At 36.7% G+C, this 27,720-nt stretch overlaps 1 protein-coding gene across 1 annotated transcript; it reads left to right on the top strand.

Annotated features, from left to right (window-relative positions):
* Positions 1-17: 17 nt before the first annotated feature.
* LOC124075323 (putative selection and upkeep of intraepithelial T-cells protein 1 homolog) lies at positions 18-23,765 on the top strand. The gene is made up of 9 exons (XM_058570781.1): positions 18-87; positions 3,110-3,149; positions 4,500-4,580; positions 6,297-6,644; positions 8,343-8,624; positions 11,833-11,937; positions 14,392-14,493; positions 19,602-19,723; positions 22,594-23,765. Exons 3-9 carry the CDS (start codon positions 4,502-4,504, stop codon positions 22,606-22,608), a joined length of 1,053 nt encoding a protein of 350 aa, XP_058426764.1. The 5' UTR covers positions 18-87; positions 3,110-3,149; positions 4,500-4,501; the 3' UTR covers positions 22,609-23,765.
* The last annotated feature ends 3,955 nt before the right edge of the window (positions 23,766-27,720 follow it).

The following is a 27,720-nucleotide window of genomic DNA, read 5'->3' as shown; positions in this document are numbered from 1 at the left end:
TGCTGGCTCTTCTGTCATGATGTGCTGCCTCACCTTAGGTCCTTGAACAATGGAGTTGGCCATCTATGGACTGATACCTGTGAAACCGTAAGCCTCAGAAAAGCTTTCCCTCCTCTAAGTTGTTCTTGTCAGGTAATTTGGTCCTAGTGATGCAAAGGCTGACCAAAACAGAAATGGGTACCGAGAAGTGAGGTCATTGCTATGGCTCATCTGAGCGTGTGGTTCAGAATCTTTTGTAAAGGGGTTGCATGAGAAATTTGTATAATTTTAGTGTTGTAGACTGGAGGAGCTTTAGAATTTTGGAAGGACAGCTTAATGGGAAATTCTGGTGGGTTCTCAGAAGATCAGAATGCCAAAAGGAATGTGGACTGTGCTTATGAGGTTTCAGAGGGGAACGAGGACTCACACTATTGAGAATTGGAATGGAGACTACTCATGTTACATTCTGGCAAAGAACTTGGCTGCATTTTGTCCACATCTTGAGACTTTGTGTGAAGCTGAACTTAAAGGTGGTGGACTCATTAGTCTAGTGAAAGAAGGTTCAATGTAGCACAGCATTCAATCAGTGGCATGGATATTGCTGGCCGACTTTAGTCAGGTTTCCCGTGAGATTATGGAGCAGAAAGCAGAGCTAAAGAATTTAAAAAACTTGTAGTGTGATTAGAAAAGGATGTAAAACTGGGGCCACGGAAGCTTATTGAAGAGATTACAGCCCCTAAATATATGCTAAGAACTTTGCACAGACACAATAAAAAAAATGGCTTGAAGACATCTTAGAAATTTGTAAACCAAGCCCCCTGCAGGCTCAAGGGATATTCCTTTGAGAAGAGATCCTGGGGATATGCCCAAGGGGCCTAGGAAGGTGTTTCACCACTCTAAGATATGTACTCACAGGTCAGTGTAGCCCAAATCCCAGGGAGCTCAGCTACAGTGCAAACTGATAGCTGACCTTGGTAGCATCCACATGGTGCTTCTTCTGCAGGAATGCAGGATACTTGAGGTAAGGATCCTGGAGGTTTCCACCAAGATTTCAAAGGCAGTTCTGGGAGGTCAGGAAATCTGTACCACCATCAGAGTCCCTGCAGGCTGCCCCTGTGAGGGCAATGCATGAAACTGTGAAGGACATGCTAACATTTGAATGGAGACCACAGAAATTAAGAGATGACATTTACTGTTGGCTGGGAAAGCTGTTGGCTTCAGAAAAAGCCAGGGTAAAAGAGTCCATGTGTGCTGCAACCAGCAAGGTCAAAGGGGTGGGGATTCCCAGCTCTTTTGGAATGGATATCTCTCCAGCATGTGTCCTAGATGCTGTATGCAAAATTATAGGACCTGTTTGCCCAGCCCGGTTTCAGTCTTGTTTTGGCCTCATCCCTTCTTTCTATGTCCCTATTTCTCTTTTGTAGACTGAAAATGTTTACTCGGAGCCACTGTATCTTGGTTATATAGAACTTGCTTTTGAATTTTTATAGGGACTCACAACCAAAAGTTTGCCTTGAGTCTTAGAGATGACTTTGGACTTGGACTTTTGGGCAATGCTAAACTGTTAAGACTGGATTTTGCACTGTGAGATAAACATGAGTTTTTTGGGGGCCAGTGGCAGAATATTATGGTTTGGATATGAGTTGTCCCCCAAAAGTTACTGTTAATATAGGAATATTCAGAGGTAAAATGTTAGGTTATGAGAACTGAAACGTAATCAGTCCATCTTAGTTTGGATGGGCTGACTGGGTGGTAACTGTAGGCAGGTGGGGCATGGGTGGAGGAGGTAAATCACTGGAGGTGTGTCCTGGAAGATTTGTCCTGAAGTCCCCCTCCCACTTTCTGTATCCTGACTCTGTCCTGATATGAGCAACTTTCTTTTGCTGGGCCCTTTCCCCATTATGTGCTGCCTCACCTTGGGCCTAGAGCATGGAAGTTGGCCATCTATGGATTGAAGTTTCTGAAACCATGAGCGTCAAATAAACTTGTCCTCCTCCAAATTGTTCTTGTCAGATATTTGATCACAGTGCTGACTGAAAACAGACTGAAACAGTGCCCATATATCAAAAGATCACATTGTATACTGTCATTGTGTGCAAGTTTTAATTGCCAATTATACTGCAATAAAGAAAAATAAATAAATATATAAATTTAATGGGGTTGAATTTAACATTCCCCTTTGCTATTTTATTCATAGTTTAATAAATTTGTCCATCCCATAATTTTATAAAAATATTACTATATATGAGTCCAACATTTTTATAGTTTTGTATTTCATATTCATGTCATTGATCCATACGGGTCACTTCTGTGTAAGATGTGGAGATTCTATATCTCTATTTTCCAAAGTAATTGTCTCAGCACTGTTTATGGAATAGTAATTATTTTCTTCACTGATTTGCAATATTTATCTATAATTAAATAGATTTCTACATGTGCCTGCCCTATTCTTAAGCTCTTTATTTTTAGAAATTATTTTATTTATTTTTTTTAAAGAGAGAGAGAGAATTTTTTAACACTTGTTTTTCAGTTTTTGGTGGACACAACATCTTTATTTTATGTTGTGCTGAGGATCGAACCCAGGGCCTTGCACATACTAGGCAAGCGCGTTACCGCTTGATCCACATCTTCAGCTCTAGAAATTATTTTATTTTTGATTAAAATATATATGAGTTGTCTGTATTAATGGAATTCAATGTGATTTTTCAACACACATATCCGGCATACACTTACCAGACCCAACTTCCCTTTATCTGTCCCTTTTCCCCTTCTTAACCTCTGGTAATCCCTTTTCTACTTTCATGTTGACTTTGTTTATTTTTCACATATGAGAAAGAACAATCTGTACTTGTCTATTGGAAACTGGCTTTTTTTTTCCACTTTTGTTTTCCAGTTCCATCCTTTTGTTGCAAATGACAGAATTTTATTCTTTGTTATGACCAAATAATATTCCATTACATATCTGTATCACTTTTTTTTATTCATCCATCTGTTGATGGGTCCTTTGTGTTTGATTGATCTATTTTTATATCTACATCAATATAAAAGATATAATATTTTAATTATATAAGTTTTATAATAAGACTTGATATTATTTAATGCAATATTTCTCACATTGTCTTTTTTTCAGAGAAAGAATCTTGGCTCTTATTGGATTATCACCATTCTATGTATGTTTTAGAGACATCATTTTGTAATTCGTAATACAAAGCAAAACAATAAAAACAAAATCAGAATTTTGACTGAAAGTACATTGAATCTATAGAACATTTTAGTAGACGTGATAACTTTATGATCCTAGTTTTTGCAATATACAAACATTTGTCTCTCTTTGATTTTAAGTATTAATGTAATATTTTTCAATAAAGTGGCATAATTTCATTAATAAAATTTTATATTTTGTTAAATTTATTCCTGAGGACTTCATATTTTATTGACTTTTTAATAAAAAGCAAAATAAGGATTATTCAGAAAAATATGCAGAAAATCCTAAAGAATACACAGGTATGATAATCGTGAAGAGATTTTGAAAAGTTGGTTAATACAAAACCAGTAATGAACGATTATATCACATAATTAATAACATAGCAGTTATATTTATGAAATTATTTATTGAATGTTGACATAATTTTAGGTTGTATGTTTTGACCTGTCATTAAGGACATTTTCCGTGTTTGCAGTTTGGTTATTACATTTTAGATAATTTTATAATAAACTTTATTACATATGTATCTTGTGCACACATATATTATTTCTATTGAACAAACATACTCAGAAGCAGAATTTCTGGAACATGGGCTATGTTTATTTTCACTCTAGTAAAGATGCTAACGTGCTTTAGAAATCATCCTCCTTATTACATTTCCCCCAGGAAATGAAACAAGAAAGCATTTATTTACTTGCTACATTCTATTTCTTGTATCTGATTGGTCCAAGTTTAATTTAAAGACTTTTACCACAAGCTTTTGTACTCAGGTCCTGTGTGCAGCTACTGGGGAATCTAGATTCTACCTCTGTGATATGGCATTTCCTTTGAATGCAGAAGCAGTAGGTGGATCCAGAAGTTCCAAGGATCCAGAAAGGCCAGACCTTGACTACAACAGTGGAGTTAATGAATGTCTTACTGAAGCTGCCCTTTACCATATGAGAAGAAAAACAATAGTTTGCATAGGAAATCAAGCCACTCTGGAGTCAGCTAGGATTCGTCACTGAGCCAGTGGCTTAGGTGATGGTCAGATGGGGCCATGAGTGTGGGGTGTGCATAATCAGGACTCTGCAAACCTTTTATGCCCTCATCCACAGCTGCCCTTCAGAGCAGTAATGTGATGCAGGCACTAAGCCATGTAAAGAAAGGGAAGGAGGATCATCACAGGGGTCCGGTATCTGTGGTTTGACTAAGTCATTGGTTGACATGAAAGGGAATACTCTCAAAACACAGGATTTCAAAATTGTTGCTTTTTATTTGTTTCCATGTTGGCATGGTTCTTGTCTGATCCCCCAGTGACTATTTCATTTTCCAGGTATGATGGCGCCTGCAACTTCCTCTTTTTCTGGGTACTTCATGGCCATTCTTCTCTTACAGATGGAAATGCTCACCTCAGGTAGGGAAATCTATTTATTTTTCAAGATTTCATCTCATCTATGAAGAAAAGATAATGGTAATAAATGATACTGAAGGAAATGATTGAGCTTTCTTGCTGCTAATCTGCAGATTTTACCCATCAGTTATAATTTTTTTTAAGTTGTCAATGGACCTTTATATTTATTTATTTGTATGTGGTGCTGAGAATCAAATCCAGTGCTTCACACAGGCTAGGCAAGTGCTCTACCACTGAGCCACAACCCCAGCCCAATCAGTTAAATTTTTGAGGATGGAAATGAGTGTGAATAATAAATGTTATTTCAATTGCTGTGTCTTTCTCAGCCATGATTATATGCCACAGTGTTACGATGATAAGCCCAGGAGAAAAGACAGATAAACGTCTAACATCTTCCAATGGGGAGCTCAAATTCACATTGGTAAATTACAATGAATATACCTCTTTTATTTGAGGACCCACCACAATCATTTATATGACCATATGAATTAGAAGTTGATTGGATCCCCCAGAAAAAGGGTGATTATTATTTGTAATTTCATAATAAAGTTATCCCCGAAATTAATGATTTAAACCCACAGTTTTGTGGGTCAGGAATCTTGTCACTGCCCAGCTGGGTAATTTTTCTGCTACATGTGATATAAAGTGAGGTCACTTTCTGTATTCAACTGGTGGGAAGGGTGATCTGAAGGACCCAAGGTGGCTTTTCTCACATGTCTGGCATTTTGGTGGAGTAGGCTGGAAGGCTGGGATCACCTGAAATGTTCAACTAACAAATCTACATGTGGCCTTTACGCCATAGTAACCTCAGGACTGTCAGACTTTATATCTAGCTGCTCTGGGTTTTCAGAAAAATTTTTACAAAAGGATAGACTGAGAGCTGCTCATATTTTGAGATGGGATCAGAAACTACTGCAGTCTCTATTCTACTATATTCTATGAGGTATATAAATTACAGAACACACAGCTCCAAGAGGAAGGAACAGGGGCACTTTGTCTTCAAGGAAGGAGCAACAAAATTTGTGGCTCCCTTCAATCCAAAACTGATACAGGAAAAAGTAGCCAGTGTATTTTAAAAGTAAAAGTTGCTAAGTTATACTCTATGTATATATGATATATCAAAATACATTCTACTGTCATGTTTAACTAAAAAAGAACAAATTAAAAAAAAAAAAGTAAAGGTTGCTGTTCAATAGCTGAGGTCCACATCCCGCTTCCTGCCAGTGGGAGCATCTTTTATTCATTTTTTAAAAACTTATAAAATGCCTCATATGTTTAGATGTTTTATGCACCAAGAAAATACAAAGAAATAAAATGGAGTGTTATGTGTCATGACTGATGGATTAATGGACTATGAGAAAAAAATAAGAAAAGGAATTAAAAAGAGAACATCAGGGAGTGACATGTGCTATAAAGACGGGCAGTGGGCTGGGATGTGACTCAGCGGTAGAGTGCTTACCCATTTATTTACAAGGCCCTGGGGTCAATCCCCACTGTTGAAAAAGAAAATGTGTCTGTCATTGAGTGGGTGGTCATGAGACCGTCCTCTAAGGAGCTATCGCTGAAGCCGGGACCTGAGAGATGAGAAGGAGGCAGCTATGGGAGACCCCAAGGGAAGACCAGGGCAGTCAGAGTGGAGGTGCAGAAGTGAAGGGGATGAGGTGGTGCATTCTGCTGCGGCTTTCAGACTAAATGCTTGGCGTTCCACTTCCTCCACAGAGCAGTTCACTGTGCGCAGCTCCGCGAGCCACAGGGTGGTCACGGTGGGCGCACAGACAGAGTTCAGCTGCCAGCTGTGGCCACCCCAGAATGCACTGCACATGGAGGTGGGCTGGTTTCGGAATCAGTCCTCTCCGCTGGTTTACCTGCCTGCGAATGAGGAAGAGCGCTCTGGAGAAAGCACGCAGAACTCTGCAAATCCCACGTTATTCCTGAAGGACGCCCTAGAAGAGGGCAAAATATCCCTTAGAATCTACAATATCAGTATTTTTGATGGAGGGCTGTACCACTGTTTCTTTAGGGATGGTGACACCTATGAAGAGGCCACTGTGGATTTGAGGGTGGCAGGTAAGACTAGAGAAACCTCATCTCCAGGTTTCCTTGCTAATGCCATTCTGGGTCCACAACCCCAAATTCATGCATGGGAGATCCTGAGAAAATGATCTTGGGGCATTTAAAAATATTTATGACAATAATATAGCCGAATAGTAGAATTTATAGAAAAGTTATGGTGAATAATAGAATAACTGAGATACCATCAATTATATTATACATATAATATATTACATTATATTTTTATATTATATTTTCCTTCTGATCAAGTTAAAGTCACTGTTGTATTCTTCAATAGTGCCATTCACTTTCTTCCTTTTCAAGAATAACCATTAAACTCACATTATGTATCTTTTCATCTGGTTTATGTATAGGCATCAATAAAAATAGATGTTATTATTTTTTTGTGTTTAAAAATCTTATACAACAGTGTCATTATAAATATTCTAACTAATCTAATTGTACTTAGTGTGTTATTATTGATATCAGTCCAAGTTTATCCAAGTAGATGCAGCTTACTCTTTTATCTGCAGTATTGTATTTCACCAGGTAAGTATCTAACCATGGACTTCTGTATACCAACACTTGTGGACATATGCATGCAGAGAAGTTTCTTTTCTATGCTATGCTGTTATGTTGGGTGTGAGAGTTCCTTTAGAATATAGAACTAGGAGTTAAGTTGCTAGGTTTTTGTGCATAATTTTCTTCAAATTAGTTTCACAAATTGCTCATTGAAATAATTAGGTCCATTTGTACGGGACTCAAGTCATGAAAACACTATATCATTATGGATACTTGTATTATGCTTTTAATTTTGCAAGTTTGATTTTAGCTTTGACTTTTCTCATTAGAAAACTTTTGCTTATTTCTTTCTTATTTGCTGGAGACTAGATTTTGTCTGTTTCTTGCTTATTATCTTTATCAATACTACTATTGAGTTCTTTGATTTTTTTTCTTGATTTATGGGAATTAATTTTAATCTAGATATCAAATTTCTGTTTTTTACATGATGCAATAATTTTTAGTGTATTGATATGTTTTACAGACATTTTTATGGTGAAAGATATAATCTGATAAAATCAAATTTACAGTTTATCAATGATGGTTTGTAATTTGTGTCCTGGAGCCAGCCACACTGGGGAGCTTTAGTTACTTTATGGCTTCCAATTCATGGTAATGTCAGTCCCAGTTCTGTTCCTTCTGAACATTCCAGTGGCAGTGAAGTGATATGTCTCCAAGGTTTTCTTTGTATTTGCTGATGCTTTGTGATGTTGAGCATATCTGAAGATACTTGTCGTTCATCTGGATAGCTTTTAAAATCAAATGCCTCATATAATCTTTTGTCGACTGTAAAAATTAAGTTTGTCTGTCTTATTGATTAATGGCATGTTTCATATATTTTGGACACAGTTCCTTTCTCAGATGTATTAGAAATGTCATCTTCTAATGGTCGATTTCTTTTTAACTGCTTGTATATTGTCTTTGGATAAACAGAAATTTAATAAATTTTGTAAAGTCTAATTTACCAGTCTTTTTTTCCTATTGTTCATATGGTTTGTGTCCTGCTAGCTTAGATTTGGGTTGGAGTATCATCCTTTCCCTACTTGTGGCTATTTTCATGAAACTTATGGCATACCTAAGAAGGCCCATTGACTTCTCAATTCTTGAGTCCACACTGCTAATTGTAGTATCACTTCTCTCTCTTCTCCCCAGCTATAGGCACAGACATACAGATTAGTGTTCAGGTTTCTGACACAGAGGGGCTGCTGGTGGAATGTGACTCAGGAGGGTGGTTCCCACAAGCTGAGATGACGTGGAGAGACAGCAGTGGAAATACAATTCCACACTCATCAAAATATTACTCTCAGGATGGAACTGGATTATTACACCTGAAGATGAGTGTTCTTCTCAAAAACAGCACCCATGGTCCCGTCACTTGCTGCTTTTACAACCCAGCCACTGGCCAGGAGAAAAGAGCAGGTATTGTCATATCAGGTGAGTGCTTGTGGTGGGGTTTATAAAGGAAGAGCTGTTTTAATCAATGTGTCAAAATAAGAAGGAAATTGAGTGAAATAATAAATGTTAAATTGCTTGATAAACTATGAGCTTCTGCAGACCTGTACTATTTAAATCATATTAAATTGCTAGGAACAAGTAAAATACCAGACACTGAAGGGGATACTAATAAAAGTACAAGGTATTGACATGATTAGAGAAAGAGCTCTTATTTTTTGTGGCATGTTAAGGATTGAACAGTTCTATGACCATTGATATTTCTAATTTGGAAAAAAAATAACATGTGTGGTATTTTGAGCTTGAAATTAAACATTGTGAGTGAAATGGTTTTATAAGATGTAAATCAGTATGCTTAAGTGAGACTAAGTTAAAAATTATACATGGCACAAGTTGACTTCATTGCTACCTTATGAAGAAGCAGGCGGGTAGAGAAGTCAGTTACTATAGATCCATTAAGCAAGTGACAAACCCAGGATTAGATCCCAGATTCTCATCCATGATTCAAGGCTTTTTTTTTTTTTTTCTGGGAAGCGATGGGTGTGATGAGTCAGGTTGGAAACAAGCATCATAAAATTGTGCCCTTTGTGCTTCAGTGACTAGGTGCAGGAGCTAGGGGACCTAAGGTGGATGGAAAGGATAAGATGTAGAAGGAAGGAAAGGGCCCAGCAGCTCAACTGCTATACAAGAGGACTCATCCCCACCAGTTCAGACAATGGACTGTCAGATAGCTCACAGTGAATGTGGCTCTACTCCTTGAAGCAATTCCCAAACTCATTATTGCTGAACCATCCTAGGGGCTTCAGTCCTCATTTGTGTGGTTAAATCGGCTTTCATTGTTATAACCTTATTCTAATTCTTGGGAGTGAGAAAACAGTACACAAATTTCTTTTTATATCTAGAAGTTGCATATATCACCCTATTTCTCTTCTAATGGCCCAAATTAATTTCTATGGCCAACTTTGAGGTAGGCTGTTGTATATAGTCTTTCACTTAGTGACCATATGCCTAATAAATATTTCTGAGTATGGGTCATGAACCCCTTAAAAAAACCTAGAAAACCTGTTTATTAAGCACAGATAGGTTTATAAGAAATAATGCTATAAGGGAAGATATTATCTGAGCAGAGTTTTATTCATATCCTCAAATGGGGATATTAGGAGAGGGGATTTATAGAATTTTAGAGTTCCTTCTAGATAGTTTAAAGATAGGTCTTGCAAGGTGGGAAAGTGATTAGATAGCTTTGGACTGGTGAGCACAGATAAAAGTCCTAAAGTGTCTTGATGAGCCAGTTGTTAATCTTGTTGAGGAGGCTACTCGGGTTGATTCACAATGTTACCTCCCAGGAACAAGTGTTTCCTGGAGCCAGTAGCCAAGTTATAATTGCTCATTTTCAGTTGTTTAACATAAAGATAGGAAAGTAGGACTAATACCCAAACTGCTTACAACAAGAACAAGAAATTATTAGGTCTCAGTATTGCTTGACTCAGATACAAGGATTGTTTTAGTTTCATTTCTTAAGGGATACTATTACCAAAAAGGAAAATGGGGACTGTTCCTTGAGAAAGACACCATCAGTGTCTACCAGGGGGTCCTGGGAGATGAGCTCAGATCGATTTTAGCTCTATTGTTAGAATGCCACAAAGAGAAGGTAACGGTTAACTAGATCCAGTTTATAAAGGCTCAATATCAGGGAATTATGAAATTATCCTTTTCCCTCTCAGTCAAGGAGGAACAATGAAGAAGAAGATGAAACAAATCTTCTAAGCCCTTTATCCTGTTCATTAAAACCCCACTATAGATGGGGTTTCGTGAGGGATAATTTGTGATCCAAAATGTTCTCCTTAATTAACTCATGATTTCAATATTCTGCTCGACTTCATTGGGACTTTACTTCTGTTTTCCTTTCCTATTTCTGTTCGGAGTCACTTAAGCTTCTGAAACTGGACAAGAACAATCAATGTTGTTGAAGCTAAAATGTGAAGGTAGAGTCTGAACTCCATGATGATTGATTTTTCAAAATTTGAATCAAAGCCTTTCATAAAATGAAAAAGCAGGTTCAGTCATGGTGATAGATAAGTTAAGGGAGACTCTTTTTTTTTTTTAAATATCATTCTTTAGTTGTACACAATACCTTTATTTTATTTATTTTTATGTAGTACTGAGGATTGAACCCAGGGCCTCACATGTGCTCTATCACTGAGCCACAGCCCCGGCCCTTAGGGGAGACTCTTGACAATGAAGCTGTGTTTTACTTGTTTTTTTTTTCCCCCTGGTTGTTTCTAGAATCCATGTAATCCTCAAGTTCCTATAGTTTGGTGCTATTTTATTAAGTTATTCTGGTATGCCTCAAACTATTTATTAATTTAAATATACTGCAATAGTTATTTTGAGTTTTGTATCTGAAAACATCTACCATACAGAGGTATTAACTGTATGATTCTGTGGTTGGTTGGTTGGTTCATTTGCTTTCAATCTTTCCTTCTTCATTCCTTGGGAAAATGTCTCTTTTAATAACATTTTATATATAAGTCTCTTTAAATTCCTCTAGTGATTGGTATATAAGAATGAGCCAAATGCTAACTCTTTGCTCTCCCTATTTTCTGGACTTTGAGGAATTTGAGTAGTTACTTGCAATGTCACCACTAAGCAATTCACTCTTACTGATTTTTTCCAATGTTTTGAGTACAATATTAGGCATCCTCGTCTTGGGAGAATTTTTCTATCATATTGGTCCTACAGGAAGTACCTAAAAGGAATTTAATACTGAATGTCAGAAGACTTTCTTAATTTTAATTCTTTATTATTTTAGAGCTCTTATATTTTTATGAAACTTCTTTGAGTTTTACCAGTGACACTTCTGATCCAGTTCTATAGGCAATGACTTCCTCAGATCCCAGAATCCTGTTCTAAAATTTCCTCCATCTCACAGATTACCCACTAGAATATAAGAACCAAAACAGTAAGTTATTCCTCTATCCAATCCTGTTTCATCCTTGGCCCAATAACTGCCAAGTCCTGTTCTTTCCCCAGGTCCAGCTTCATTGGCCAATAGCCCTCACCTAAACCCAGAGTACATAATATCGAGGGTAATAGGGACCTTACGTGCAGGTGGATCCTGCTTCCATGTACAATGGAGTCTTATGATCCTGCTGTTTTACTTACCAGGTACTTCTGCTCTCTCTTTCAGATATCCTGTTGAAATCAAAGTGTATGTTTTGGTCAGCTACAATCGCTCTGATGTATGCGATCATTATGATCCCTGTGTTGGCTCTTCAGTGTTGCAGAAAAAGAGGTATTTAATTTAGGAAGGATAAAGCATTAAAGAGCTCTCATCTCTTCTTTACTTGATACCAAGTGTTTGGAGGTGGTGATACAAAACTGTGTGAATCTGCATCTTACTGCATGCCACTACTGTGTTTGCCAAAGGGGGCCTCCTTGTCTTGAGCCAGGTCTCAGACTAAGCTGCTGCCCTCCCTCCTCACATTGCTCTTCAGAGTCAAGACACTGCCACTGCTATTAAAGCTGTGACCACCAAGATCTCCTGGTCCCTTCAGAGGTCATTGCTAATTTCCTCCCACTTTCTGGACCATTTCCTGGAATATGAAAAATAATAATAGATCTGTTCTCTTCCTTAGGCACCCATATATTTTTAGACTTTTGCTCAAAGAAAAAGAAAAATGTAAGAACCAATTAACCCAATTCTTGGTCTTTCTGTGTCTCTTTTCCATTACTCTTTTGTTCTTCTTGTGAAATTAACCTTAATATACACTCTTCCCCCCCCCCCTCATTAGGGGCTATAAAATGCCACCTTAATTTCAGGGAGCTGAGAGAAAGCATGAGATACAATTGTGAATGGTCTCAAATAGTACTGGACATTAGATCTTTAGACAATGAAAGATGAGTAACAGAAGTGACAGGTGATAACACGCAAATTCCATCACCTGTCACTGAGAGAAAGGTGTTCTAGGCTATTCTGGATGGAGGATGTGATGGACAGGAAACCTCTGGGAGGTGATCCAATCTGTAGTGAGGTATGCACAAGTCAAAGGATAAGGTGCATTTTGGGAGTTACTGAGCGAGACTTACCTTGATTCAGGAAACCGGGCTAAAAAAAGAATAGAGAGTGCATCTTGGCTAGTCCTCTATCCAATTCATAAAGACCTCCACAGATTTAAATGAGTATTTATCATGTGCCAGAAGATGTAATCAACAATTTATCATCCATATCTTAACTGATTTATTAAGATAAATTTATCCCTATAAAAGCAGGTCCCATTTATTATCATCATCTTTCAGATGAAGACATTAAATAATAATCAGAGTTATTAGGAAAATTGTTCAAACTGAAGCAACCTATAAATGTGGATTGAAACCTAGATGTGTCAAAGGTCAATACTTTGCTCTGCCAAGTAGGGTAGCACATGCCTCTAAATCCAAGGGCTGGAGTGGCTGAGGTAGGAGGATCACAAGTTCAAAGCTGGCCTCAGCAAATTAGCCAGGTGAGACCCTGTCTTAAAATAAAAACTTAAAAAAATGACCTGGGGATGTGGCTCAGAGTAAAAGTGCCCAGGGCTTCAATTCCTCGTACCAAACAAACACTTTGATTTTGTAATGGCAAAAGGATGCTTTTCTCATCAGAAGATATGCGGTAGCAAGACCTACTTTGCATACTTAAAGTGATGGAGAAGTCACTAACTCATTAGAACTTGACTTATTTTTAAAAGTCATTCAACAAATGTGTATTGAACATCTCTTAGATACTAGGCACATCTAATCTCAGTGCCTAGTTTCTAAGATATATTAACAATAAAGCAAAGAGGGAAAAGATAAAAGTCTTTGCTCTCCTAGAGCTTACTTCTAGAATAATGTGAAAAAAGTTCTTTCTTTTAGAACTTTCCTGGCAGTGATTGCTGATATCTGTGATAAACAAAATAAACAAACCAAAAAAGAAAACCCTGAAGTAACTGACATCTCCTAGAAAAAAAATCACATAGAAAACTATGAACTAAGTTAAAACAAACAAACAAAAAGAACCCATAGTCTTTTCTAGGTTTTTTTTTTTTCATTTCAAGTATTCATTGTTCCTTGCAATATCTCAGAATAATTGATCAATCTTGCCATTTTACTTTAGGTTCAGTAAATGAATAGTTTTTAAAAAACATCTAGCTTTATGTAGTAAAAATAAGGAGAGTTGTCCAACCTTGAAATGATCTTTCTCATACTGTAGTATGAATGTAGGTATTCAAGTAAAGATGGAATGGCTAAATACCAGGGGTGCTGTAGAGAAGATTCTGGCACTACACCTTGCCATTACAACTGTGAAATTCTTGAGTTCCAAGGCTCTTTTCTCCTCTTTTAGCTAACTCCAGGTTTCCCAAAACTGCCTTCGCAAAACATTAAGCATTCAGACATGTTACCGTGAACCAGAGTCCCACACTCTCTAGGTCTTATTTCCAGGTTGATCACATGCTGTACTGTGTAGAACGGTAGGAAGAAACTCTTCTTCCTTACCCTGGTCTATCCTCAGCCCAGCTGACCGTCAGTCTTGGCCTCATCCCTAGTGCTGGGATATATCCTCACACATAGTCCTGCCTATCAGACCTGAGCCCTGACATAGGTTTAGTAGACCTCAATGAATAAAGCCTCAGGACATTTAAGTTTCTTGAATCCTGCGTATATGTGGCTATTTCAGTGCATTCCCCACGTCCAAGTTACCTAATTCTCCATCTCCTCCACTCTTTTTCAGTTCTACAGAATAGAAGAACTTGCTTTCAAGTTGTGCTTCAGGGTCTTCCTTTAGTGTTACACGTGGCCTTCTTACCTCTCTACTTCAGGTTCAGGAGCAGAGGTAAGTGGGACTGGAAAAATGAGATTTTTTTAGTTGATGTCCTTCCTGTCTGATACCTTTTTACATGCACGTTTTAGATAAAGTTGAGTGGCCTTTGTAGCAGTAACAGGATAAGGAGTCTGGATTTAGATGATGTCTTGAGGTTTCAGTTGCTGCCCACTCAGCTGTGTAAGGACCAGAGTTTTTAAGCTTCTCTCCTGGATGTTTGTGTTTCCATTACTACTCAAATGGTAGCACACAAACATCAAAGGAAAGATGTATTTTGTCAGGTCTAGAAGCCATCTAATTCAGAGCCATTTACAAGACAAATTATTAATGTCACCTATGCATTGGCACCCAGCCAGTAATTTATGACTGTTTTTGGTTTAGACAGAGGTCTCCTTTGAAATATTAATTTAAAAATCCAAATGAAGAATATAACTTGATTCCTGATTCAGTTTCAAGACTATTGAAAGTTATCATTTGGTCCTCTTGACTATGTATTCAGAGGCTATTTAGAAGTGCAACTATACTATATCATATACTTTATTATGTTAGTAATTGTTATGTTTAACAATACCCTTAACTTGTTTGCCTTTACTGAGAAGTGTTTACATGGGACAATGACTATTAAAGTAAACGAAAGGAGCTGTTATTATTTGCAAAAGCTTTACCTTCATTCTTTAGACAAAACTGGACCAGATGTTAAACAGATTGCTTTTTCAAATTTAACATATATTTTTTGAGTTGCCAATAACAAACCTTATTCCAAACCTCAAATCTTAAATGAGCCCAAAAGACAGGTCCACCAGGATTGTCTAAAAAATAGCAAGGATGAGTAAAAATGTATAAGATATAATTCTATTTCTAACACTATGGAGAACTCCAAATCATTCTTTTTCTGACCACATGTGCTATAATATCTACATATGTATGTATGTGTGTACATTTCTATCTATCCATTTAATTTATAATCTTATATATCTGTCCAACTATCATTTTCAAGTTGTTTTGAACCATTAAGAAAATATTTTGAGTAATGGAAAAAAAGAGATATAGGTTTAGTCAGCTTGTTTGCTGCTGTGACCAAAAGATCCGACAATAACAATTAGAAGAGGAAAAATTTATTTGGGGGCTCACAGTTTCAGAGGTTCAGTCTATAGATGGCTGACTCCATTCCTTGGGGCATAAGGTAGTGCAGGACATCATGTCAGAAAGGTATGGTAGAGGAAAGAGGCTTAGGACATGGTACCCTGAAGGTGGGGGAGAGTAAAGGAAAGGTGGGGGACTCCCTTTACCACATATGTGCACCAAAGACACAATCCCCAGGGACCCACCTTCTCAGTCACATCCTACCTGCCTATAGTTACCACCCAGCTAATCGCTATCAGGGGATTAATGCACTTATTAGGTTAAGACTCATGACCCAATCATTTCACTTCTAAACTTCCTTGCATCTTGTCACACATGAACTTTTGAGGGATACTTCATATCTAAGCCATAACATTCCACTCCCCAAAAGCTCATGCTAATCTCCCAATGCCAAATACATTTAGTCCATTTTCAAGAATACCCATAATCTTAACAGTTTTAGCATTGCCCAGAAGTCCAAGTCCAATACCTCTTCTGAGGCTCAAGGCAAACTCTTATCTGTGAGCCTCTGTAAAAATCAAAACCAAGTTGTACATATTCAATATCTAAAGGTACAGAGTAAACATTTTCATTCCACAAGGGAGAAATGGCATAGAAAGAAAGGATGGGACCAGAGCAAGACTGAAATTCAGTTATAGGCCCTGTAACTCTACAGCCAGCATCTGGAGCACATGGTATTGTGATGTTTTCTCCAAAGGGCTTGGGTAGCTTCACCCCTATGGCTTTGCTATTTGCAGCCTAGATGGCCTCACTCTTGGCCTATCTCTGTTCAATTCCTGCAGTTTCCTTGGCAGACAGTCTGTGGTATTGGCATTTCTCAGTCTTGGGAGTCTCCTCTGCAGCTTCAGCTTCCTTCTTACATCTTCACACATCTCCTTCTTAAGGGCTGCCCATAGGGACTCCAACCCTGGGGCACTCTGCCTGGCTTCCCAGGCCTTCCTTTGGTGAAAGCCTCTATACCCCCCAACCCCAGCATCCTGCATTTCTGTAGGGTTACTGCCAAGGTCTGCTACCATCTTAATCTGAAACCAAGCCTCCATGGACACTGACTGCAGCAGCTTCTGAGTGTCCGGGCAGCTGAGTATGGTCAAACAACTTCCTAGGTCCCCCTGTGCAAGTAGGGTGCCCCACCGATCTCTTCTCAAAGAATTTTTACTTTTACAGCCTTCTGAGATGGGCATAGTCTTGTCAATTCCTGAGATACCCTTAAAACATCTTTCCTACTATTTCTGGAAAAGTATGTAGAGTTTCTTTAGTGACAGTAGTGTTTTTAACCACCATGCCTTCATTAGCTCTAGTTTTGCTGACAGATTTCTGGCCAAACTGCAAGTGTAAAAATGTTTTCTGCTTTCTACTCCTGATTACTACAATAAACTTGGCTAAAAGCCACCAGCAATATCTCGCAGAAAGTCTCGGGAGACAGGCAGAATGTAGACAACTTCTCATCCGGAGCAAAACATGATGGCCTCAAGTCTATATTCCAATAGAGTCCTCCTTTTCCTCTGAAACTTCTTGAACCTAGTCTTCATTGTGCATGGTCCTATCAGCATTTTGGTCTTCTGAGTTCCACCAGCCTCACACATTAAACTCTGCTTACAACAATCTAAAACTTTCTCAGCTTGCACTGATATACTTTTTGAAATTCCTCCCACATATTCTGAAAATCTCCCAAATCTTCTGAACCACATGGTCAGGTTAGTCACAGCAATGACTCCACTTCTTGGTACCAATTTCTGTTTTAGTTAGCTCTTTTTATTAATCATATAATAATATGATTAATGCACATGAATGTATTAATCGGGTGGTAACTGCTCATAAATAGGATGTGGCTAGAGGAGGTGGGTCACTGGGGCTTGCCTTTGGGGTATATAGTTTGGGGTATATAATTTGTCCTTGGTTTAGTGGAGCTCTCTCTCTGCTCCCTGGAGCTGTGACCTGAGCTGATTTCCTCTGCTACACCCTTCTACCATGTTATTTTGCCTCACCTCAGCCCCAGAGCAATGGAGTTGGCCATTTAAGGACTGAAGCCTCTGAAACCATGAGCCCCAAATAAACTTGTCCATCTCAATAATGTTCTTGATAGTTCTTTTGGTCACAGTGAAAAATCTGACTGAAACCATACCAAAGAATACCAATAAAAGTACCCTTACCTTGATAATTCATAGATGTAAACCCTCCTTCAATGAGATTGAAGTCATTAAATGGGTAAAACTTGGTAAAATTTAGTATTTTAAAGATAAAGCCAAAACTGATTGACTGCCCTAAAGGATATTAAGATTCAAGAAAAATTGTCAAAGACAACTTTTAGTTTTTGAGATTTTGTGTTCTTATTACAGAAGGAATATAATTAGATTTTAATTTTTCATCTTATTTGACAATTTAAATGAATTGCTTATGTTTTTGACATTAATGTTTCAATAACATTAGTTTGTGTTTATTTCACATTCCTTTTCTTTATACATGCTTCCATTCTTTTTTTATGATCATTTTATTGAATATTTTTAATCATCCTGGTTTTGCTTTCATAATTTTAATCATTCTATGTCTTTTTACTTATAATGGACATAATTTAAACAATGGTGCCTATCATTTAAGCAGTTTCTTTAGAAAATCCATACAAGGAGGAAGAGGAGGAGGAGGAGGTTAACTATCATGTCCAAATTCAATTAATATCTTAAGTACTCATAAGAATAATAAGACCTTGGACTAGTTTCATAACATTTAACCTCCATGGAGATATACATTATGGTTGTTGAGGATTTTAATTATGTATTTAAACCTAATTCATGGTTATTATAATTGCTGTTTTATATAGAATCATTTATATTTATCCATCAGTATATACTTAAAATATTTTATAACATTTATTCTTTCTGACCTGTTAGAATTTACAAATACTATCACACTATCTGGTGGCCTTTATCTCATTTTATTGCAATAGCTATTGGATTTTAGGTTGCATTTATTTTCTTCCAGTGCATTGAACTTATTGTTTCACTATTTTGGCTTCCACTGTTCCTGTTCTATTGAGAAGTCTGATTTCAGTGTACTTGCCACTTTTGAATTCAGCCTCTATTGCTCTGGAGATTCAAAAGACTTTTTTTGTGACTTGTGAATTTGTGTGTGTGTGTGTATATACTTGCATGCCTCATTGTGGGATTATTTTTATTTTTCATAGTAACTATCTGTTTGGTTCCCTGATTTCTGCATTAGTATCTTGTATAAGGGCTCAAAAATTCTTAGCCATCATTGTTTTACATATTTCCTTTGCTTTCTTTATCTAATTTTTCTTCTTTAACAACTTTTATATGACCATTGATTGGAACTTTCTATTCTATCTCATATATTTTCTTCTTTATTTTCTACTTTTTCTTTCCATATTCATGTTGTTCAACATATTGTCAAGTTTACTAACTCACTCCAAAATTGACTAATTTGTTGTAGAATTTAGACTTTGAATTCTCAATTTCAAAAATTATGTTTCAATACATAATTTATTAATGCATTTTCCCATTACTTAAATAGATCGACTTTGTTCTACTCCAATATTATGTTGCATATTACAACTTCCTCTTTCATTCAAATTGCAGTTGCAAAAAATGTTTATTTATCCAACTGCTCAGAGTCCCAATATGTTATATCTGTAAAATTTCCAGAACTTTTTATCTTTACAAATCCTAAATGAGGACATAAAATAAATAAGAGTATGTTCTTGGTTAGCTATGGATGAATGAATAGAAATGACGTCTCACAATTTGCATTATAGCTCAGGTCAAATTACACATATCATCTGACTTAAACTATCTACTCTTGTCTCATCATGTCATAAAGCCTAGAGTAACTGTTCTAAATTTGATCTCTTCCTCTTACTAAGTAGGCTCCAACATATCTGGTTTCTTAATTTGTGCATGTTTTCCAGTCCCTATTTTCTTTTTTTTAAAAATGTACTGTTTAATTTTTTTCTTTTTTTTTTCCAGGCTTTATTTCAGATGACCTGTACTCATTGTATTGTGGATGGATATGGGATCTATGCATAATGTTGACTGTATTGATGGTGTTTTTCTCTGTGCTTATTCTCACTCTACTTAACATATCAACAGTAAGTGAGGCAGTGAGGGTGGGAACTCCACAAATGTATCTCCCATACCTCTACCTAAATCCCCTCGGTCATTAGACTTCATTCAATGAAACTTCTGTTATAGGGTCAAGTAGAATATAGAAAAAAAATGGTGGCTTGGGTTATCCATGTTTCTCTCTACTTTCATAAGCAGACTGGGACCATTGTACAATTTCCCTGTGTTTTCTTAAGTGTTGTAGGATCCACTAAATTGCAAAGCCCTTCTTGTGAAAGAACACATAAATGTGAGACTATAAATTTTGCTACCCACATTTAAGATTAATTAACACCAGAGAAAGACAGAAAGACCCCAGCCCAGCTATATCCTGCTGGTTCAATGTTGAATGCTGCAGATCCACAGGAAGGCTCATATTGACCCCTCCATTGAACTCTTCCTTCAGCTAACCTTATGACATGGTCAGGTAGGCATGTGTACAGGGAGTGGAGGCATACTTCTGAAATCATGAGCAATTCTCACGTGAGAGTCACATATCAAACAAACAAACAAACAAAAAATAGGTGCTGTGGCATAAGAGCCAGGCAAGTCTGCCTCACTAACATACGTGTGTTTCATACCCGTCTTGTCATGGATTCACGCTAATCAATTACCCCCCTAATCAATATGTTTTTTACTTGTGTAGGACTAAAAAAAAAAAAAAAAAGAGTCCCTTTAAGGATGTGAGGATTATATAATGAGAAAGAGTGAAAAACCACATCTAAATTTCTTGTTATCTGCCCTTCAAAGCCTGGAGAAGTTGGGGAAGTCATACCCAAAACTTCATAAAGCAAATCTCAATTACTGGAAATGTCCTCATTGTACTAGAAGTTTTGTATTTAATTCTAGAGACCTTTCCCCCAACATGAGTCTTTTTAAAAAATACTTATTTATTTTTAAGTTTTAGGTGGACACAATATCTTTATTTTACATTTATGTGGTGCTGAGGATGGAACCCAGTGCCTCGCATGTGCTAAGCGAGCGCTCTACCACTGAACCACAACCCCAGCCCCAACATGAGTCTTATAACAAAATTTTAGTCTCTTTTATAAGCATTTCCTCCAATCCTGGATATTGAAAGTATAAAAAGATAGAGATAATTGGGCATGTTGTAGAATCTGAAAAATACTTCTCCCCTCTTCTCTTTTGGTCCTTTTCCTCCTCATCCCCCCACTCCTCCTCCTCCTTCCCCCACTCCTCCTCCTCCCCCTCCTCTCACTCCCCCCCTCCCCCACTCCTCCTCCTCCTCACACTCCTCCTCCTCCTCCTCCCACTCCTCCCACTCCTCCTCCTCCCCCCCCTCCCCCTCCTCCTCCTCCTCTTCTTCCCTCTCCTCCTCCCACTCTTCCCATTCCTCCTCCCTCCTTCTTCTCACCTCCTCCTCCTCTCCCTCCTTTTCCTCCTCTTACTCCTCCCTGCCCCTCCTCCTCCTCCCTCTCTTCCCTCTTCTCCCCCTTCTTTTTCTTGACATGGCCTCGCTATATTTCCTAACCTGGCCTCAAGCTCACAATCCTTCTAGTCTCAGCCTCAGAGTAGCTGGAACTTCAGACACATGCCATTATGCTAAGATAGAATCGGGATTCTTGAATCTTCCTTACCCTCTAATAATTGTACCAACAATATTTCCAGGGAAATAATGAACATAAACAATGTTAGAAAAATCATCGCTCCTTAATATTGGGAACTTTCCTCAAAACAAAGTTAGGGGTCAGTGAAGTAGAGATTAGGCACACTACTACTTAAATCTGAGTTAGGTCTGAGACCATAAATTAAGATGGCACCAAATAACATAGATCTATAAGCCCATTGAAGGCTTGGGCCTGTTGAGTTTACTAAAAAGTCTAGTCCAAATAGGCTCAAAATCAGAAAGCAAAAGGATAAAACAGTGTTTGCCCCAAAGAGATTTATATTCAAGCTCTGCTTCTTTCCAGGGATGGCAATTCACGTAGAAGGCATGTGTACTGGGAGGGATGCCATACCATCCAGATCTTTAGCAATTTTTATGTAAGAATTTCATGCAAATAAAAGAAGAGCAGAAATTACAGTCTAAAATGCAGAGAAAAGCAGGGCTTGTGTTAATACAGGCTTGGTTTATTCCCTTTTCTTGCCATGGTTCAAGGGTTTTTCTTTCTTCCTCAAAGAAAATAAGGTACATTCTAAATTCATCTCAAATTGGAAGTGTCCAAAAGCCCCACCAGTGCTCTAAGCCTGTGGAAACGGGTGTCCCTTTCTGAAAGGGCTCCATTATGGAGCATATGTCTTATCTCTGGTTTGTTTTTAAATCTAGTAATTGAGGAGGTTCTGGTTTTCTTTACCTGAACTGCAATTGCCAAAGGAATGAAGCACAGCTGTGATATCCGAGTTCACATTCTACTTCCAAACTAGTACCTCTAACTTCTTTCTTGACATTCCAAATATCCTCATTGAATTAATTAGTATGTGTAATTAATACAAGTTAATAAAAAACAAAAATTCTATCTGTCTTGAAGGGACTCTACTCCCTTTTCTAACTTAAATTTTATAATAGCAGCTCTCAAATTAGCAGCTTGCATGACACCTTTCTCAACTGTATGCATCTCCATCCTCTCAAAATTCCTTGAGTGACATAAATGATTTATAAAAAAAAGATTGGTGATACTGGTTTTGCTACAGAATTTAACTGTACAAAACATACAAAGTTTTTTTTCTTTCCTCTAACTGTGTTCTGTAGATTTTGCTTTTCATCTTTGTCAGATGTTTTATGGATGCCAGTGAGCTCCAGCATCACAGATCTCTGATGTAACTCCCTCCCATTATGTAAATTTAATTAGGTTTGAATCAGTAGCGATGCAATAACATCTATTTCTTTTTTTTACAGATTTTTTCTAATTAGGAAATGAGTCTTTTCATCCGAAACAAAAGAGGCTGGATGACTGTAAAAGAGATGATATAAAACTTTGAGGAAGAAGCATTTTGTACCAAGAACCTATATTTTTTAGCAAAGCCAAGTAATCACCAAAGTGTGGGAGAAAAATAAAAAGTTTCCTGGAGACTCAAATATTTCTAGAACATATTATATGAATGTCTTATTTACAAAATTTTGAGATTATTTATGTCAAATATAATTGCTTCATAAGAATTCAAGCTGTGTTAATACCTAATTGTAGGAAAAGTGATAAGCTAATAAACAAATGTTTCATAAAATCTAAACATTGCCCTGAAATAGTCAAAACATATCATAATCAGAAATATAAATAAAATGGAACCTCTGGTTTTCAGTCTGAGACTCAAGTTGAATGAAATTATAAAATAGAAGATATTTGTTTTTCAGGCCATAGGCTTACAACTTAAGAATAAAAGCAATTTTAATCAAAAGAGATGGAAAACAAATTCCTGGAGACTCATAGAATACACCAATATTTACATTAGTATTATACAGAAAGCATAAATACTATAGATAAAGAAGACCACTACATGTTAGCACAAGGTGTCAGTATTTGAAATTTTTAATATCTGGTTTGCATGTGGTGCTATCTTCTTGAGGTTTCAATTTTTTTGTATTCCGTTATGACTGCTTATCTAATCTAGTATAAAGTAGAGGGGAAAGCAACACTTTTAAACATACTACACTTGTCTAACTCAGTGCAAAATCAATCCAAGGCAATTTGTAAATGTCTACATGGGAGTTTAAGATAAGGACCTATTAGAAATTAATCCAGGACATCACAGAAGAAAAACTTGATGTGAAACTAACACTAGATAAGGATTTCTGAAGAAGGTAAGTTTTGAATTAGACTTTTAAGATAGTTTGTACCTCAGGCTTACAAGAGAAAAATAAACCAGGCACCTCGTGGTTCTAAGGATTAATACTTTTGCTAAGAATGGCTTGTTTTAAGTAGTCTTGTCTCTCTCTTGAGTTCTTGGTGTTTTTAAAAGCTTATGGATTAGAAGAATTAATATGGTCCAAATGTCTGTACTACTGAAAGTGATTTATAGATTAAATGCAATCTCCATTAAAATATCAATGACAACCTTTACAGAAATAGAGAAGTAATTTTAAAAATCATATGGAAGCACAAAAAAAAAAAAAAATCACATAGCCAAAGCAATCTTGAGCAAAAGGAACAAAGCTGGAGTCCTCACGAAACATGATTTTAAGACATATTACTGAGTACTAGTAACCAAAACACACAACCTGGTATCAGGATAAAAACAGACACATAGATCAATGGAACAGAGTGGGTTTCTTTTACCCCACTAAGTCTTTTATCCAGAAATCTGTGCATCTGTAGTCAATTAATTATCAAGAAAGTTGTCAAAAACATATTGGAGAAAGGATAGCATCTTCAATAAATGATGCTAGGAATACTAATACTAAATATACATTATTCAGAATATTGAAACCTCACCCCTATTGCTCACCCTGTGCAAAAATGAGTTCAAAGTGGGTCTAATACCTAAATGTATGACTTAGTGTGGGAGGCCATCCTCGCAGGTGATTTGAGTTACCTCCCTGGCTGGGTGAGAGGCGCTTAGACACAGCTGTGTCAGAGCTTTCCCCACCCTTCTCCAGGTCCAAGGGCTTGTCTGTGCAGAGGCGCGTCTGGCCACTGCCTCAAAGACCCAATCGTTGCCCCTGACCTTGGGATGCTGCCCCTCTTAACCTTCATTGGATGGGATTTTCCCTGGAAGTTTTTGTTCCCCAATAAAAGCCCATTCCCTCTCTTGCTAGTCTCTTCTGTAAACCTCACTGCAGCATTAGGTGGCTGGAGGCGGGAGCTAGGAGAAGCCGTCCTGGAGCTGGTATTAAAGGTAATTAGAGTCTTGTCTCTTTAATTTAAAACTCCCTAGCAATTACTCATGAATTGAACCTTCTTTCATGAAGCCAGCTCTGGTCGCGTGGTAGACCTGAGACTACAAAAATATTGGATGAAAATATCTTAAGATGTTGGGACAGGCAATGATTTTCTGGATTGGACCCCAAAGCACAGGAAACAAAATAAAAGATTGACAAACAGGATTATACCAAACTGTAATGCTTCTATATGGCAAATTAAGCAATCAACAGAGTGAAGAGATAACGTACAGAATGGGAGAAAATCCTTGCCAGTTATTTATCTGTTAGAGAATTAATATCCAGAATATAAAAGGAACTCAAAAACTTAATAGCAAAATATAATCCAACTAAAAAAAATGGGCAAATGATCTGAACACACACATCTCTAAAGGAGAAATACATATGATCAATAATTATGTAAAAGAATGCTCAATACCAGCTATAAGGGAAATGCAAATTAAAACCACAGTAAGATGTAGTCTCATTCTAGTTACAATGATTATTATCAAAAAATAAATAACAAATGCTCATGAGAATGTAGAGAAAATGGGTATTTTATACACTGTTGGTGGTCATGTAAACTAGTACAGTCATTAAGGAGAACAGTATGGAATTTCCTCAGGAAACTAAACAGAGATCTACTATATGATCCAAAATATATATCCAAAGAAAATAAAATCAGCAAGTCAAAGAGTTACCTACACGCCCATGTATATTGCAGCATTATTCACAATTGCTAAGATATGGTGGAATCAGTCTACGTGCATGACAACAGCTAAATGGGTAAAGAAAATGTGATGTATCTACACAATGGGATAATACTCAGCTATAAATAAGAAGGAAATCCTGTCATTTGCAGCAAAATCGATGTACCTGGGAAACATTATGTTAAATGAAATAAGCCAGACACAGAAAGACAAATATCACATGCTTTCCCTCATTTATGGAAAATAAAAAAAGTCAATCTGACTTTAGAATTGTGATTAATAGGAGCTGGGAACTATGTATAGGGGTGAGTGGATAAAAGGAGGTTGGATTTGATGAATGCATGTTGTATGCATGTATAGAACTATCTCCCAAACCCCCATTGATATTAACAATTAATGAGTTAGTAAAACATAAAAAAGATTTCTTTTTCTTTTTAGTTGTAGATGGATACAATACCTTTATTTTATTTATTTGTTTTTATTGGTGCTGAGAATTGAACCCAGGGCCTTACATGTGCTAGGCAAGCACTCTACCACTGAGCTACAGCCCCCAAAAGAGAAGTTTTCTTTTTGAAGTTCCTTTGTGAGATCTGCATGGTTGGATTGGAACTAGGAACACAGTAACAACATTCTTTGAGAGACAGTTTAATGAGTTGAGAAGTCAAGTGCTTTATTCAGCTGATTCTAGTGGTTTCCAGAAGTCACAGAAATGGGCACTTACTGGTATTTGTATCATGAGATGCTTGGCTTTCATGTAAGACTAAATTTTATTATAATGAGAATGGTTCATTCAATATAGTAAGATTTTCAGAGTAAGTTGAAATGCTTTTATATGAGTATAAAGATACATCAATTACTCATTGTTTTTCATTGAGCCTGAAAACAACTATGGCTCATACAGTAATTTACACTTTAGTTTTAAAAATATATGAAATATTTTAGTTGTTTACATAAAATTCAAAATAACAAATAATGTAGAAAAATTTTTAAAAAATTTTTAGAAAATATAGTTTACAAATGTTTTTTCCCCCATTCAATAGGCTGCCTTTTTATTTGTTGATTATTTCCTTTGCTGTGCTGAAAAGTTTTAGTCTGATAGTCTCTTTACTTAATAGTCTCATTTATTTGTTTTTGCTTTTGTTGCAATGCTTTTGGTGTCAAAAAAATATCAATCAAATGTAAAGAAGTTTTTTCTCTAATTTCTCTTCTAAGAATTTCAATCACTTCAGGTGTTACACTTATGTATTTATTTTCTTTTGAATTGATTTTTGAGTGTGGTGTAAGAGTGGCGTCCATTTTGTTTGTTTGTTTTGGTACCAGAGATTGAACCCAGGGGTCCTTAACCACTGAGCAACATTCCCAGCATTTTAAATTTTTTTTATCTTGTGAAAGGGTCTCACTAAGTTACTCAGGGCCTCTCTAAATTGCTGAGGCTGGTCTTGAATTGCAATCCTCGTGTCTCAGACTCCTGAGTCATTGGGATTAAAGGTGTGTGCCACCACACTTGGCTCTTTATTTTACTTTTTGATGTAGATATCCAGTTTTCCTAGAATCATTTATTGACAAGTCTTTTCCCTATTAGGTATTCTTGGTAAAAAATCATTTGACCACATACTTGAGGGTTTATTTCTAGGCTTTGTATTTTGCTCCATGGGTTCATGTATTATTTTATATTATTACCATGCTGTTTTCATTACTATAGTCTTTTAATATAGTTTTACTCAAAAAATGTGATGCTTCCAGATTTGTTCTTTTTGCTTGAGAGTGCCTTAGTTATTCAGGGTCTTTTATGGTTTTGTATGAATTTTAGAATTATTTTTCTAGTTCTGTAGAAAATGCTATTGGTATTTTAATAGAAATTGGATTGAATCTATAATTCAGTTTGGGTAGTACAGAAATTTTTAACAGTATTCATTCTTCCAATTCATGAACATGAGATGTCTTTCTATTTTTCTGTGTCTTCTACAGTTTTTTCACCAGTATTTTATAGTTTTCAGTGTATATACGTTTTATCTCCTTGGTTAACTTTATTCTTAGATATTTTATTCTTTTTTTTTTGTTCTGTTGAAACATCAATGTTCTTTTTTGGCAACAAAGAACTTCAATTAGTTAGATGCAGTTCTGTTTTTCATGCACAAGATGAGAAACAAGATAATAAATAACATTAAATCAACTTGTATGGTACATCATCTCCTTATTGGTTATTAATGAGTTCTGATAAAATGATTAGATAAAGAAAATGTAGTACATATTACACAATGGAGTATTACTCAGATATAAAGAAGAATGAAATAGCATTTGCTGGTATTTGGAATTGGAGAGCATCATGCTGAGTGAAATAAGATTCAAAAAGATCAGGGTTGAATGTTTTGTCTTATATTCAGAAGCTAGAGAGAAATAAGAACTTTCTAAAAATCTCATTAAAATAGAAGAGAGAACAGTGGAGTAGAAGAAGGGAAGT

The sequence above is a fragment of the Marmota monax genome, unplaced genomic scaffold (assembly GCF_021218885.2).
Source record: "Marmota monax isolate L192 unplaced genomic scaffold, Marmota_monax_Labrador192_F-V1.1 WCK01_AAM20220418_F8-fsc00008, whole genome shotgun sequence".
NCBI lineage: Eukaryota > Metazoa > Chordata > Mammalia > Rodentia > Sciuridae > Marmota > Marmota monax.
This window is presented reverse-complemented; position numbering and strand designations above follow the sequence as displayed.

Coding starts and splice junctions, on each gene's coding strand:
- LOC124075323 (XM_058570781.1), top strand. CDS start 4,502: ATGATGGCGCCTGCAACTTCCTCTTTTTCTGGGTACTTCATGGCCATT. Junction 4,581..6,296: donor GATGGAAATGCTCACCTCAG/GTAGGGAAATCT, acceptor CTTCCTCCACAG/AGCAGTTCACTGTGCGCAGC. Junction 6,645..8,342: donor TGTGGATTTGAGGGTGGCAG/GTAAGACTAGAG, acceptor TCTTCTCCCCAG/CTATAGGCACAGACATACAG.